At 37.8% G+C, this 16,893-nt stretch overlaps 1 protein-coding gene across 1 annotated transcript in view; it reads right to left on the reverse strand.

Annotated features, from left to right (window-relative positions):
• Positions 1-7,189: 7,189 nt before the first annotated feature.
• Positions 7,190-16,893, reverse strand: part of ZNF652 (zinc finger protein 652) — a 38,255-nt gene continuing 28,551 nt past the window's right edge. Inside the window, exons 3-6 of the mRNA XM_073004368.2 lie at positions 15,928-16,075; positions 14,324-14,439; positions 12,438-12,582; positions 7,190-10,084 (exon numbers count right to left, since the gene is read on the reverse strand). Coding sequence (XP_072860469.1) covers positions 9,564-10,084; positions 12,438-12,582; positions 14,324-14,439; positions 15,928-16,075 — 930 coding nt within the window. The 3' untranslated portion in view covers positions 7,190-9,563. The remainder of the gene's footprint in view (positions 10,085-12,437; positions 12,583-14,323; positions 14,440-15,927; positions 16,076-16,893) is intronic.

The following is a 16,893-nucleotide window of genomic DNA, read 5'->3' on the forward strand; positions in this document are numbered from 1 at the left end:
AGAATCATCCCTTCCCCATCCTTTTCCACTCTTGTTCTTAAGATGGGGAAAGCAGGGAATAGGAAAAAAAGACAGGGCAATACGAGGTTAAGTGACCAATGTTTAAACACACAATCTCACATACAAGCTTTATCCAGGTCTTCGGATCGGAAGGCCTGCATCTTTTCACTACAGATTTCATATAGGGATAAATAACACTGGTGAACAAGTCCCTCAAAGCAGCACACTTTGGGATATACTATACAGGAGTTCCAGCAAACATCATTAGTTTTGAATGTGGATTTAGGTCACTAGAAGGAAGTCACCATTTACAACCGAACCAGTGACATCTACCCATTTGGTGAATTAATGTGTTTTCCAACATGTATCAACAACTCTTATTTCTACTATTTTACCCTTGTCACTGGCTCTCTGCTATTAATTTGGAGGTCTACAGGAGTGGATGGGTCTGAAGGTGAATGTCACAAAGATACTGCAACTTCTAATGCTTGCGTATAGATAGCTGGATCTCAAAAGACCAACTAAATACTGCAGACTGAATCGCCAATAAACAATGCAGAGTTAGCGCAATCAGACCCAACTGTGTCTTGTTTTCTGGGATATGTAAAGGCAGTAGATCCCAGAACATATGTCATAAAAGCAATACTATTAACAGGAATTCTGTAAGATGATGACACATGCTCTATGCAGTTCAACAACATCTGAAGGGCCACAAAACCCCACCTTGTTTTACAAGATGGGAGAAGACTCTCTTAATTGTGCATATGAGTACTGTATATCATACTGCCATGAAATGTACAACTTGTTTGCCTTTTCTTAAAAATTTTTGCATACAAGTTGACACTATGCTGCAAGGACAAAGCAGAGTGAAAAGGGGAACCACATACATCTATTCTTGAGTTTATGCAGAAAGCAATGCTTTATTAACTCTGCTTCTTGCTTTTAATGCAGCAACAGTTTGAAAGTATGTATGCAATGCATTATCTTCAGTATCTTACAAGCACTTTCCACTCTCCAGTCTTGATTTGCAATTTTATGGAAAACAACAATAACAACTCCTAAATGCATGCATGTAAAAGCAACATAATTTGGAAGCTGAAGATTCAGGTTTCAAGTTTTGTGTGTGCAAAATACTGGACTAGTACTCCCACCAATATAGAGCTATACATAGGTAGGCTCCACTCTTGACCCCAGTGCTTGCCTCTCACTTAGTTATCACTTTGCTCTGGAATGAAAGCCTTTGGATAGGTCCCACAGTAATCCAAGCCTAAAACACTTTATCCTGGAGATGGAACAAAAGTGCTCCAAACAGGAAACCTTGAAACAACTTAGTTCCAGAACAAATGGTCCACTGACTTGCAATGAATGAATCCTTTAAAAGTATTTTAGCCCCATCACCTTTGAATCTATTAGCTGGAGACTGACGAATGCAAGCTAGAATGTAATATTTGCAAACACTGTTCTATCACCAAAACACCACTTCATCCAGTGAACCACTGAATAGGCACATGCCCTCTTGTATCACAACTGATGCACTGAGATTCACAGCTGAATCATGCTCGTCTAAGGTGGGGCATAGCTGTGCCATCGCCACTATTCTGTCTCTATGAGTTTTCTAAAAGGGAATTTCAAAATGCATGGCCTTAACCACACAAGTGAAAAATTCTATATGGTGAAACAGCCTCCAGTGGACAAATATTGCCCCATCCCCTCTATCCAGTGTCCCTCATGTGGGGTATGGTGGGGATCATTACATATCACAGGACACAGGAAGATTATTACATATTCTTAAAAAATTAAGTGGGGTCCCTTGTTACTTGTTTCATTTATTCATTTGTTTTGTTGATAAACTAAGCCCTAGTTTGGCAAAGGGTGACAACCACTGCTGTAACTGCTGCTTTCCCTGTCTCTATGCACTATTCCAACCTGTTTATAAACTGTATTGGATCTGCCCAAGATAAAACCAGAAAGTGCTTTAATGACACCGGTGTCTAGTTGGGCCAAACGGTGTTAAGCTGGGGCGGCACCCTCTAGACTAGAGATCGGCAGGCTGCACAGGCCCACCCCCAATGTTGGAGGGCCTCACCGAATGCCATGCCCCACCTATACCCAAAAGACTTCTCTTTTAAAGGGTTTCTTTGAACTTAAAAAAAAAAACCCATATCACTTCCACCAGTGGACCAAAAATATTTTTAAAACTAATAAAATTGGGTTTTTTTGGGAGTGTGAAGAGGTATTTGGAACAATACAAGGCAAGATGGCCTCCCAAAGTTCTCTAGACAGTAAAAGGAGACTTTATGAACCAAAATGGTGGGTTTTTTAAAAAAAATGATGTGTGGGTGTGTGGGGGGGTTCGGTGTAAGTAAAAACAACTCCACTCCTATGATAATTTTGACTACAAAGTGCCACAAGCAGAGTGAAGGCATAAGCCTGAGTGCCCCAGGGCCTCAGCTGGTTATCATTACTTCATTCCGAAGTGATAAACTATCAAGGTTATTTGCATTTCAGATTATGTGCAGTTGTAAAATAATCCTTCAGTTACAGATACTGTTTTCTTTCATATATATTTAAAGTTCAAGGAACAAGACTAAAGTATGCAACCACAATTTAACTTTTAGGAAGATAATTTGTTTTTCTGAAGCCTAGCCAATGCAATTGTCTGTATGTTATGTGACAGAAAGCAAGGACGTAACTGTAATGTAATTGGATATTTTAATGCATACAAAACTAGTGAGAAAACTGTGGTCAAAAGGTACAATTGTAAAAAGAGGTATCTTATCTCTTCTCAACTGTTTCCTGTGACCCAACCTTGCATCTTCTTGCACTACAATAGTCAAAAGCACATTACTTTGTGTCCTAGTTAGTTTACATGACACATTCTACAAGAAAACTAAAGAGAAAGAGCCTTCATATGGGGAGTCAGCTGCTCTAATAAAGGCCAAGAATTTTACATTGACTTGAAACTGCTGTGTTGGCTGAACTTCAAGAACTATCAAGAGCCTCTGTTTTTAACATTAAATAAATTTATTTTGGTTATTGCAGACACAACAAAACAAAGACTGCTCCTGGCAACATCAGCAGCTCTCCAGGTCAGCTACATTTTGATGGAGATAATTTAAGGGAACTGGTCCTCAGTAAACAATTATTTGGTGGGATGGATTAGCTCCCTAAAAATATATCCTAGCTGTGACCAAGACTATCTAAATCTCACACCAAATAGTACTAGAAGTTAATGCACATTATCAAATTAGCATGATTCTTATAATTTGATGAAAATTATTTCCATTTTAAAATTTGAACGTTCATATTATTTGCAATATTCTGGCTAGAACACTGAGAGAAGCTGCTGCTAAATAGTAAGTTGCCAATCATATGTCAAGTTAGGTACTGTAACTGGCATGGAATGAGGAATACAAGTGGAAACCCATTAATTAGTGGCATTGGTATGGATCACATTTCTGCTGGCATAAATCCCCAAGAGGATTCTAGCAGATGTGGCACAGGACAACTCTGACTGGACAAAGTACCTTGATCTAGGTTCTTTAAAGCAGAACTTCTCAACTTGTGCCTTTCAAAAGGTTTCAGCTCTATTTTCTAGAAGTTTCACACAATGTGGTCAAAATTTCTGGGAGTCCAAAACATCTGAAGAAACCAAGATTTAGAACAACTTAAAGAATATACACTGGTATTTACAAGTACTTCATTAGTGGGAATTGATAGAGAACCTTTAAGAGTTGCAAGCCCAGGGAGATATTAGCTTTATGAATTAGTGAGAGTCTAACACATACACACAAAAACACAAGAGTGTAGAACACTGGTATAGAAAAACAGACTTATGGCTCTTCCTGCAAAAAACACATTATGCATAGTGCAACAATTTGCTATTATTATCGTTCATAAAAGAACAAGCGTGGGGAATGGTGGCTCTCTAGTGTGGCTGGGTGCTAGTTCTTAACTGTTCTTAATAGTCCTAGTCAATTTAGCTATTGGAGAAGAACGATAAAAGTAAGCTGGAGGTTCCTGCTATGGAAATGGATAACTTCGGAGGGGGGGTGTTTAAGATGTTCCCCCCATTGCCCCAATGCAAGTTGCAATTATCATTGGGGCAAATGACTGTATCTCACATTCAGTTCCGTTATGCAAGACCCCTCTTCCAGAAGAAAAACTTGTGAAAAAAGAGATGCTATAGAATATGAGAGGGGGAAACACAGTCCAATGTTAGCACAAGGAAGATTTTTCTATTTTGGAAATGACTGAGATTATGCTTTCCCTTCCCCAATTTTTTTTTTGCAAGATTATGTATACAAATGGATGCACAGAAATATGAATTACAGGAAAGAAACAACCATGTTTTTATTCATGAATCTGCAGTGGAGCTGCCAAAGCAAAGAGGTTTCATGTTAGAAAAGAACACAGTCTGAGACTGTTCTATAACAAGCAACCTCTCAATTTTCTAATTTTGCAAATCTGTTTGGAGCACCAGCCAATGTGCAAGAGTTGCAGTGGTTGTGCCAAACTGTATATATACAAATAGGAAACCAACACTGGCATGTTTTTATTTTTTAAATACAAACATGATCCATTTTTTCCTTGCAACACATGGACGTAACTATAATGTGCCACTGTCAACTTACCTCTCCAATCTGTTCTTCAGGTTTACTAGGGTGCTACTTGCTGCCACTCTGAAACCTAAGTGTACAAGCAGACTTATGCTCCCAAGAGCTCATTCAAAAATTTACATATGTCAATTTACAGTTGATGGAAAACTTGTTTTGAAAATTGTGAAACACATTTCACAATATTATGGCTATAGTATTATTGTGGTTTCGCAGTTTTTTAGCTTATGTAATGAAGGTTCCTATACAGTATTTGTTTTCCCATTCATGATTTCATAAGATTTTTGTAAGTAAATAATTAAAACCCTTTTGTTGATCATATATAATAAAAAAAACTTTTATAGGAATGTTTATCAGCAAAGGAACTGATCTCAATACTGGCCACATAGCAACACTAGGAAACTATTAGTGCCTTTTGAGATTTCTGAAACTATAGCAAATTTTTAACTCAAAAGAGATTGAAAATTTTTGCTTCTGTTACAACAGGCAACATGACAGCAAAACGGGGGATGTTCCTCGAGCTATAATTGCACATAATCATGAGCTTAAAGAGCACCAGTAGTGAATAGTTGGACAGTGTTACTTAGCCTGTGGCATAGATGTTTGTATTCTTAGTGAGGGATTTTAGTGGGTGGGGAGTGTTTGGGGATTTTTTATGTGTGTGTATGTGGGTCTAGTCTCTGGGTGTCTGTGTGAATTTCGTTGTATGGGTATATTATGTATATACTAACAATGACAATAAATGTATTTGATTTGATTTGAGAGGGCTGATCTGGCCACAGTGACAAATGCCTTAGTTACATCGCAGCTGGAGTACTGTAATATGCTCTACATGGGTCTGCCCATGGAAAGTGTTCAGAAACTTCAGCAGGTCCAAAACACAGCAGCCAGACTGCTAATTGGAGTTGATTGCAGGGATCACATAACCGTTACGGCAATTCCACTGGCTGCAATCCGTTTCCGAGTGCAATTCAAAGTGCTAGTTCTAATCTATAAAGCCATAAATGGCTTGGGTCCAAGCTATCCCAGGGACCGTGTCTACCATTATGAACCTGTTCAGGTGTTAAGATCATCAGGAGAAGCCTTTCTCTTCGTCCTACTTTTACAGGTGCGTCTGATGTGGACACAGGAAAGAGCCTTCTCTGTTGCTGCTCCAAGACTTTGGAACTCCCTCCCACAGGAGGCCAGACTGGCCCCATCTTTGTTATCCTTCAGGCAAGCTTTCCCTTAGCGACTGGCTTCCTGGGTAGGATTTTCAAATGGATTGTTGTGCCTCACTGCTTTGAATGGTACTTTTGTTTACCATTTTTAGTGTGGTTCGATCCTTTTTAGTATTTGTATACTTATTCTTTTTAGCTTTAAAGATTACCTTTTAATGATGCAAACTTTCTTGGGTCCTTTTTAAAGAGAAAGGAGGGTAAAATGTTTTAGATTACTAAATAAGAGAATGGATGCAACTTTTAGGAAATTTGCCTTTCATTGTTTTTTGAAAATAATTCAAAGATATAGCAAATTGGATTCTTCTGCAGCTTTCTCAATGTATTGGTACAACTATCAGGCATTTTTCATGGATCTGATTTATGCTGATGTCACTTCCTGGGCAAAGACACACAGTTAAGCATACCAAACATTTTTTAAAAGAAGCTGACAGAATGTTTCCAAAGTTGAATGGATTAAAATCCATGTATTGATGCAACTATCAGGAAACCACAGATGGAGTATACAATGTTTCTACTGTGGACTCATATGGTGTAATGCCACGAGTGACTGCCTCACCCTTTTCAGTGTTGGGATGTGTCTGGCATGAATATGTCCAGTGCAAGCCACTCAATGCAAATGGTAACCCAAATCTAAACATACAGATGTGTGACTATTCTGGAATCATTGTATTAGGACAATAGTGCTGAACAGAATGATAAAACAGTGGAATCATGGACAACTGCAGCCCTATCCAGGTGTTCAAAACAGGGTTACAGTACTCAGAAAGCATGAATGGGAAAAGAGTCTTAGACCCATCCCTTGCCTTCCACTGTCTTTATGGGGAGAGGGATCATATGAAATGGTTCTGTTACACATGGTTCAGTTACCCTTATCCTTGAGATTCTGGAAAATCAAGATTCCTGATCGGGTGGAGAAACTCTATGTGCCTCTTCAAGCTGCTCTCCTTCACACAAAGGCAGTCATAGGCAGGGGGTGGGACCTTTTTTAGCTCAACATTCCTTACTTTCACTTTCAGATAAACCCTTTTTTGAACACCTAATAGGGCTTTCAGCTCTGTAACATGAGACATTACAGTGAGCAATATTTGCTGAAGATGGGTGTCACTTCCACAGTAGAAAGTTTCATTACTGCAGAATAAGATATGCAAATATATTCCTGGAAGTAAGAGGAATTATAAACTGCACCTGGCCAACTTTGGTAGTTCAACTTTACCCATTTATATACAATTCTGAAATCTACAAATTCACTTCTGAATTGCACAGTATAACTATGAAGTATTCTATAAAACTAGCCCAACATTCAGTGACAGCACACATTTTCAGGGGAGAAACAAACACAACCATCTCGAGTAGTAGAATTCATAAATAGCAGCCAAATACTGTAAATTTATTGAAAAAAACATTTTTGCGAAAACTGGATTACAACTGGTTTACCAAGATGTTTCTTATTTAAATTTATAAAAGTAGATTTTTAACAAGCCAGTTTGTTGGCCTGCAGAATGTCTACACAAAATTGTGGGTTTGAGAACATGACATGGAATGTATGAAACCATCCAGAGTAGTACAAGATGGCGAACCGTTAAGCATTAATGATTCACTTTTATAGCTAGCTTTACTACCTACAAAAGAGAAGGAACAGATAAATGTTATGTTTTAAAATACTTATCCTTTAAAAAAAGAGAAAAAGAGTGGTGTTAAAGACGTTTTCATTCACATATGAACAGATATCAAAAAGGCTCAAAACTACTTTTTTGCAACGTTAACTGTTGTTAGACATATAATCAACCTCAGAGTTTCAATGATGAGGGCTTTCCATTTTTCTGATATAATATCCCTCCTTGAAATAGATATACCATGTACTTAGTCCTTTAAAATGAGAATGACATGCTAAAGATAAGCATGGTGGTCTTTGGGTGGTGGAATTCAGTTCAAGAAAATTTAATCTCTCTAACCATAAGGATATCTCTGCCTCCTCCTCAAGGTGCCAACAGCTTTTTCAGCTGCTTAAACGGTGCTGTATTTCAATTTCCATTAATTACTTCTGAATAAGAACTGTAGCTCTCTGCATTCTAACTAGTTCGCCACAACTTAGTGCCACTGGAGACTGAGAAAACACAACAAATAACTTGCTCAACATTCAAACATCTCTTTTCCATTTACCTGTGAAACCTGAAGTCAAACTGAAAGCTATCCTAATACCATATTATAAGGATTATTCTCTATACAGGACACAGCTTCAGTGTGTGCACATGCTCTGAGATAAACATTTTTTCAGGCAACATGACACTTTTCCCACCAGAGCCCCCACATTCAGGTTTATTTTCATTTTTTATAATTCCAGCCAAACAACATCCTACTTGTGATTCCCTATTTATTACCCAATGAACTCAAGAAAAACAAGCAGCACCAAATATGATTCCCAAATTAAATCATACCTTATACACACTTCTATATAATGATCTAGGTCCTAGAATATGCCAAAGAAATGACAGCATATTAATCTGAATATGCCACTTGGGGTTAGGTCTCTCTTGCTCTCTCTTGCAAGTTTCCAGATTTTTCATACACTAGAGAAATGCTTCCCAACCTTGGGTACTCAGATATTCTTGGACTACATCTCCTAGAAATCCTGGCCAGCACAATTAGTGTGAAGGCTTCTAGGAATTTTAGTCCCAGAATATTGGGAACCACTGCACTAGAGTATACACTTTCTGAAACATTTCACACTTCAGCCCAGCAGAGCCAAGTGAAAACTGTTTGTGGAAATACAGCAGTTTAATGTTACTTACCTAATGACCCCCCGAGTGACACTGAAAGACACTGTTACGTCCCCCGCCCCGCTACAAATAAGTTATATAAAATTCTGAAATTATCTCCACTTCTGAGGCAGCCTTACCAGAGACTTCTTGACTTTGTTTCTCTCCCCTTCAAAGCACCTTTTTAGAGTTGTACAGATATAGGATTAATTTTTTTTACTATTCATGTTTTTTCCTTAAAGAATCACAATTTGAATGATTATAAAAAATTATCTATTATAACAACATAGGTCCAGCTACACTGAAAAAAATTACACCGCTTATTTGAAATACATTTCATTTTAGAAACAGGCTACTAAATAGGTCTATACAAAAACTCTAAAATAATTTTTTCTGTATTAAAATAAAGAGTGTGTTAGGAGAACTACTCAAATGAGATTAAGTTGTTTTTTTACTGTTTGCTATAATGCATCATATTCTGCAATCATGTGGCTGGCTCACTCCAGCACACTCATCCAACCACACACACCTGCATACACACTCACACACACACATAGACAAACAAAAGCTGAAAAGAAATTAATGGTACACAGTGATAATTAATGCTCTGGGATTTAGTCTCACAGTCTTTCTGATTAGTACAAAGGAAACCAGGCCCCTCCCCTCTTTGAGGAGAAAGTCCAGGATATAAAAGCAAGCATACCTCATCAGCTGATATGAAATTATAAAAAATTCCACAAGTCTCAGTCATTTTGAAATCTATAAAAGTGAACAATAAAACGTGCAAGCCAAGGAGGCTTCAGTCCTATCAGTTCGCTGGGTCTGATAACCTCTTTTGCTGAACAGTTAAGATTAATGCAAACTTCTTTCTCCTGGGGCTGCAAAGGACGCCATAAGATTTCTTGATGGGCAGGCAGAGCACACTTCCCTGTTCACAAGACCAAGAGAATAGCAGGCAGAAGAGAAACAAGTTAGTGGTGCTGTACAGAACTGTTCTTTTCTGCCAGGTGTCGCAGAAAGCTGTCCTCACCTTGGCCCCTATGATTTAAAGGCTCACTCTTAAACAGAGCAGGAGGTGGAGGTAAATGTGGGACAGGGGGAACAGGGACAGGGAGGTGATGTGGATGGTTTGAATGGAGGTGCAGGTGAGAATACGGATGGCCAATGGGCCGGGGAGGAAGCGTGCTCACAGGGTTCATATTGACCGGCAGAGGAGGAGCAGGGGCATTTGAAGTATTCACAATGGAAGGTACTGTGGGAGCAGGAGAAGTGGTGGCAAGTGGGAGCTGGACAGCAGGTGGCACATTGACAGGACTGGTAACACGGAAGCACTTCTCCTTGTGGGCCTTTAGCATGTTGGAAAAGCGGAATCGCTGGCCGCATACATCGCATGGATATGGCTTCTCTCCTGTGTGTGTTCTGCGGTGTCTCTTCATGTTCGGGCGACTGGTGAAACTCTTGCCACAGATTTCACAGATAAAAGGCTTTTCTCCTGTTAAAAATTAAAAATGAAAATCATCTGACATCCTTTTTCAATATGTTAAGATTACTTCAATCAAGATTTTAATTTATATAGTTTTAAAGAGAAAAACTGAACACAGGCCTACAATGAAAAAGCTTTCAGAGACTAAATTGTGTGGTATCTAATACTGTATACAGAGCAAGGGTGAGCAATCTCAGCAAGATTGAGGGACACTTTTCAGATCTGCTGGCAGTCCAAGGGCCACATTCCTGAAAAGACTGGGGTAAAGGTATATCAACATAGTCAAAAGGGCAATCTGCCTTCTTTTCCTCTCTTTACTATTTTTAATTTTCAAAAGGCAGTGGTTCTGTACTGTAAAAATTGTTACAAAGAGTTCATTAACTGAAAAAAATGGGTTTAACTAAAACAATTTTAGACTGAAAGGCTCCATCATGCTATCTAGTTGGCCAAATAAAAAAGGACTGGGGTAAGGGGCCCCAGGGCTAATGGGTTCCCCTCAAAACATAGTAAAATTGCCCTACATGCTCCTTAAAAGGCATAAACAAGAGTAGACCATGTCTAGATGGGCGGCATATAAATGCAATAAATAAATAAATAAATAAATATTGGAATGAAAACACAATTTATCTCTTTTTCCCTCACAAAAAAGCACACAAATGACAGTATCTGATCTATTATCCCCTTTGCAAAGCAGCACTATCATAGTACTTTGATTTATATATCTACAAATCCACAATGCTTCTCTACTTTAGAGACCCTAGGCTATGCCTCTCTCTTCCATAGCAATCAGTATAAAACTGGAGCCATCTACACAATCTCTTCTTACCCTTTTCCCTTCCATACATCTATAAATCCTTTCCTCCCTACTTTTAGTCTCACTTGTTGAGATTATCATTACACTATGGTACTTTAACAAATTTTTGATTCTATATGCTTCGAGTTCCTATTTTCTATATAATCCAGTATTACTCATCCTATTCAGTACCGAACCATTTTACAAGAAGTCTTTCTTTTGTTTATTCTGCAACCTAACTAGCCAATCATATTTGTCTTACTGATGTTATTTCTCAACTTTGGATTGTCTTTTCCATTCTTGCTTTATTGATCTCGCTTCAAGATGACAGAGTTGTACTGTCACCTGGCTTCAACTTTCTGTACCCAATACCTCAAAAATTAGTCAAGACCATCTAATCGAGTATTGCATATTCTGAATGACAGCAACTCTCCAAGATCCCAAAAAAAGAGGCTTTCCCTAATATTGCTGAGAGCTTCCAAAAGCCAGGCTTCCGTCATCTCCTGCCTTTGTTACTGCAACCTTCTCTCTTGCCTTTTCTTTTCCCACCCGAGTCTTCCCACGTCTATCTTGTACTCAACTGCTTCTATTACAAAAGGTATGCATTCTTCTTACCAAATGTTAAAATGCTTTTGTGTACTTCTCTGCATCCTGCAAAACTTTTGTTTAAAATTTTCCACAACACTGACACCTTCCCACTCTCTTCCTGCTTTCAAAGAATAGTATCTCACTAATGCTGCCCCTTGTTCCGAAAGTTTCTGGCAGAGCATCTGCACTGTGCCAACAACTCTTCTCCTGAAGAGTGTCTGCGCAGACATAGAAGAACCCAGATGGGTGAATCACAGAGACCACAAAGAAGAATCCCATTTCATCATATTCAATTATTGTTTAGTCTGACTTCCCTTTCCTGCCTATCAACAATTTCTTCTGATTTATAAACAACATTTTATTTTTTTAAAGGAAAAGAATTACATTTTGAGAGACTAAATCTGAACTATTTTCTGTTGATCAAATAAGTGCAGCCCATACTTAGTTACAAGCTATGTAGTTACCTGTGACTAGTTCCTGTTCGGTGATGAATATTGCAAGTAGCAGTCATAAAGACCTGAGTTACTTCATGTAATGAAGCGTTCCCAATAACTTTCAAACGTCACTTTCAAGAATGTTTTAATACATTTTAGAGTTACTTCAACAGGAATTTTTTAGGATTCATGCAAACCCTAGAAGTATATTTTAATAATTATAATTTAAAAATCCATTATAACAGCATGGGTCCAAAACAAGGGAATTATTCTTTGCCTTTTGTAAATATTTCCAAGGTGCAGTATCTGAATCACCCATTAGAGGGAATCCAGGACTATTTACCCATATTTTTCTGGTCAATTAGCAAAAAAAAGACCCAACAAATTAATTTAAAAATCAGAGCAATTATAATGATAATGGCAATCTGGTGGCAAAAGGAAATGGGCAATTCAACAAGTCCCATTTAAAATGTAATATTATGAGCTCTAGTCTCCTTTTAATTTTGATGAATGATTTAAAAAAAGGGGGGGGGAATTACATCCTTACCAGTGTGGGTTTTCATGTGCTCGTCAAAGTACTGTTTCATGTTGAAGTCTTTACCACACCACTGGCACATAAACTGCTTGTGTCCAATGTGGATGCTCATGTGGGAACGGAGCTGGTATTTGTACTGAAACCTTTCATCACAGTTCTATAAAAAACAGCGAGGAGCAGATCTTTCATTTGCAGAAACCAAAGTAAAAATGCTACAGTGTAGAAGAGGCTTCTTTGATAGTACTGGGATGGAGAATATTATTTTTGTGCCAATAGCCAGAATCCTACTGTATATTTCTGTTGACATAATGTCAATATCATAACTTTCACTGGCAAATGGCTGCAAGTCAAAAAGTCAGAATAGGCATTTCCAATTTTACTGAGTCACACAATCGGTGTGTGATAAGAAATGCCTATCTGTTTCTTACTGGCAATTCACCTCTGAAAGTGATGCTATAGGCATTATGCCAGCAGGCATACTACCATATTTTTCCGTGTATAAAACACCCCGCCCCCACTTTTGCAAAGAAAATGCAGGGGGGAAGCTACTTTTTGCAACAAAAATGTAGGGAGAAAGCAGAAAACACTTTCCCCCCACATTTTCTTTGCAAAACCTGGAGGTAGAAAGTCGCTTTTTGCAACAAAAATGTAGGGAAAAAGCAGAAATCACTTCTCCCCTGCATTTTCTTTGCAAAACCTGGAGGCAGAAAGCTTCTTTTTGCAACAAAAATGTAGGGAGAAAGCAGAAATCGCTTTTCCCCTCCATTTTCTTTGCAAAATGTGGAGAGGGAAACAAGGATGAAAGCACTTTGATCCCTCCCCCCCCCCTACTTCTGATTATAAAACGACCCTCAATTTTTCCTTCAATTATTTTAGGAAAAAGTGTTGTTTTCTACATAGGAAAATACGGCAATAGGATTCTGGCCAATATATTTATACTTTGCTGTACTATCCAAGGTGTCAAGGCAAAGTATATATCATAAAACAATTAAAATAACAAAGAAAAAAATGGAAATGAAATTGTCATCAGTACTTATTGGCTTTGGTGACAGCTGCTATACTGTATCAAATCAAGAAACGCAAAGTACAGTATATAAAACCTTTTTTTTCTATTTCTGTCTTGGCAAAAATAAAGTACAATAGTAATATACCTGAATTACTGATTATTCCTCAACACACCATTGAGAAAAACTCAAATGTTTGAACAGAGAATAGAAAACAATAAATATTTTATTCTATTTCAGACAAACATGATTTAAGCTTTTAGTAGAAATCAAAATTCAAAGTAATTTGTAACACTGAAGTACATTTTGCATATACAAGATTAACTATTATATGCAGATTGGGGTGAGAATAACATTTTGCTTATTTTTTTGCATGGATCCTCATTCATTTCTGGAGATTTAAAAATGGCGTGCGTGTATCACATTCCAATAAAATGCAGTGTCTTTTTCGTTCTTTTTGCACTCAAAATAAGATTTTATTCTAAGTTGCTGTCTACAATAAAACACACAATGAAAATGTGCTGCATGATGGTGTTGTCTGAATTACTATGGCACACAGGGTGTGATACAGTTAAGAACCAGTTAACTGTAGCAGCATTCTATGCAGCAAGATGTACTTTACAGTGCCCCACTTCTTCTCAGTTTTGATCAACTGCAGTGATCTGGTATAGTTGATCTTAGAGTTTAAGAAGTCACTATGAGCTGAAACGGTGATCTCAAATATGATGTGGTATTGTCCTGGACTTAAATCTCAGTTGAACATAGTGGGAATAGAATGCTGGACTAAGTACTGTAGGTCTTGGCCAGATATGGCACTGGTTCATTCACCACTATATTCTTGTTCTGCAATCTATAAGTAATGTTCATTTCACACTCAATTAGAAGAGCTCATACCTCACACCGGAAAGGCTTTTCTCCAGAATGCTGCAGGGAATGAACTTTCAGTGACATACTGCGTTTGAAGGATTTTCCACAGGTTTCACATGTAAATGGCATGTCCTTAGTATGTGCTGAAATTTCAGATTAGGAAGAAGTTTATCTCTTCATAAGAACAGGTAATTTCATTTATATAATCACCAATGCAATACATTATCTTAAGCTCCATTTAAGCATGTACAAGAAAATAGCTGGCATTTTTTACCTTCTTGTGATGACTCAAAAAAAAAAGTTTGAAAAAGGTCTGGCAGTCACCTAGTCCAATTTTAAAATCAGGTAAGTTCTTCCATTAAATTCTAATACCACTGACATCTTTATTTCATTTCACAAATATCTGTATGCACTCTCCAGCCAAAACAGTTTCCAGGCAGGTTTACAATTAGAAAAAAAATATGCCATTACAATATAAACAAAAGAAAATAAAACACTATCGTAATAAAATCAGGCTAAAATAAAAAATATATCAAAGAGGATCTCATGGTCCTCCAAAGATCACTGGACTCCATGGTCCAAGGTGAGGCATGACCAGCTCTCTCTTTACTTGAAGAGCCAAAGGTTAACCAATTCTGCTATACAGCAATGGTTAATTTGACAAAATAAGCTTACAACAGAAATTTTTTAAAGACAATGGCTAGAAATCCAACAATGTGAAATACCTCTTTTGCCCCTTAATCTAGGAGTAGAAAGGCAACCTAACTAGATTCTTTACCATTAAAGACAAAAGCACCCTTTAACCACAGCCTTTTGCTCTTAACATTCTACCCTTAGACTTCTTGATGATCTCACGGAGTCAAATCAATGGCTCCATCCAGGCAAAAATAGTATCTTAAATAAAGGGGTCCAACCAAGCAAGGTGAGCATCACCTTCTTTTATTTTAACCCCCTCTTCCCCACTTAAAATAAAACAACAATGACACCTTTCTGCATATTGACCACAATCTATAAACCCATTATCTGTGTTATGATTCTTATTTATGTGTGTCTGTGCCTAGACACTTGGCACAGAGGTAACGAACTGCTGTTACTCTAAACATGCTGCAATAACATGTATTTGATAATAAATGTCATTTTACAGCCAGGAAAGAATATAAAGCTGAAGCAAGACAGGCTCGCTCTTGGGCACATGCAGACTGGAGCACTGCCTATCTCCTCTCAAGCAGGGTTTATAGCTTAAATACATCAAGGCCGTAAGTACTCTTGCATTGGGTAGATTTTATAAAGCTAACAAAGGGCAGCCTAGTTTTAGAAATGTCCCACTGAGATGCCAAGATCTGATCCTCCACCTCTCCCTAACATGGCCATTCTGCTTATGTGGATCTCCTCCTCCTTTTGTGCTTTGGCTGCAATTACCTACCTAGAACTACCTACCCAAATTTCACTTGCTGGTAGGAATGAGTAAGGGTACAGTATTGGAGAGGAAGCTTGCAAAGAACACTGCTTTATTTATAATGCAGTAGGCACTTCCAACTAACAGGAAAGAACTCGAGATAATCTCAAAATCAAGTACAGTAGTTGAGAGGCAAGGAAGCAATGTTGTGCAAATACAAACAGCAAAAACTCACCAACCATGTGCTTTCGCACGTGGGCCATGGTGTAGAACTTCTTCTCACATATCTCACAGGAGAATTTTTTCTCTGCATATCCATGGACAATCTTGATATGCTCATGAAGGGACCATAGCTTCTTGAATGATTTATTACAGGAAACACACTGAATGGATGGATGGAATAAAGAGGTACAATTCAAATGGAGCTCTCATTTTAGAGGCTAAAAAGCAGGTGTAGTCAAACAGAAGCAAACATACACCAGGAAGGAAACCACAATCTTAAATATACTGATTTGTAGCAACTATTACAGTGCCACCTACTGGATTCTTTCTGTATTTCCAAAATGTAAAAGATACATGCTTCATTCAAAGAATAAATTTTGTTAGACCAAGGACGCCACCTGCTGATTCTTCAAGGACAGAACAGCAGCTATATAAGTGGTTGGTGTACAATGGCTCAATCCATCTGATTCTAATGTTTGAGAAGGATTTAGATTGATTTATAATAAGTCGAACACTATATGGTGACTAAATCTACCTTGTGCTGCACTATCCAGAAAGCCTTGAATCATATGAACAGTAAAATTATTCTAAGTTGACACATTTAAATTTCTTATTCAGTTTGCAGAAGCCTGGGGCTTCTGGCAAAAACTGAAATGTGGTATAAAACTTTCTACTGAGGGATTTAAGGCAGAGCCCATTTAAGAAAAGTCTTGCAACTTAACGTTCTATCTCTCTATTACTCATTAGTGCTCAACAATTATTTTTAATTTGTATTAATTTATATTTTATATTCCTCCCTTAAAGATGGACTAAATGTGGCTTATAAAAGCGAAATCAGATCATGGTCTAAATACAGTATTATATGACTGTACTTCAGTTAACTCATTCAGTTACTTCTACTGTGTTTCCACGAAAATAAGACAGGGTCTTATATTAATTATTGATCCAAAAATTCAGCAGGGCTTATTTTTAGGAGATG

This window comes from Pogona vitticeps, chromosome 6 (assembly GCF_051106095.1).
Source record: "Pogona vitticeps strain Pit_001003342236 chromosome 6, PviZW2.1, whole genome shotgun sequence".
In the NCBI taxonomy this organism is placed as follows: domain Eukaryota; kingdom Metazoa; phylum Chordata; class Lepidosauria; order Squamata; family Agamidae; genus Pogona; species Pogona vitticeps.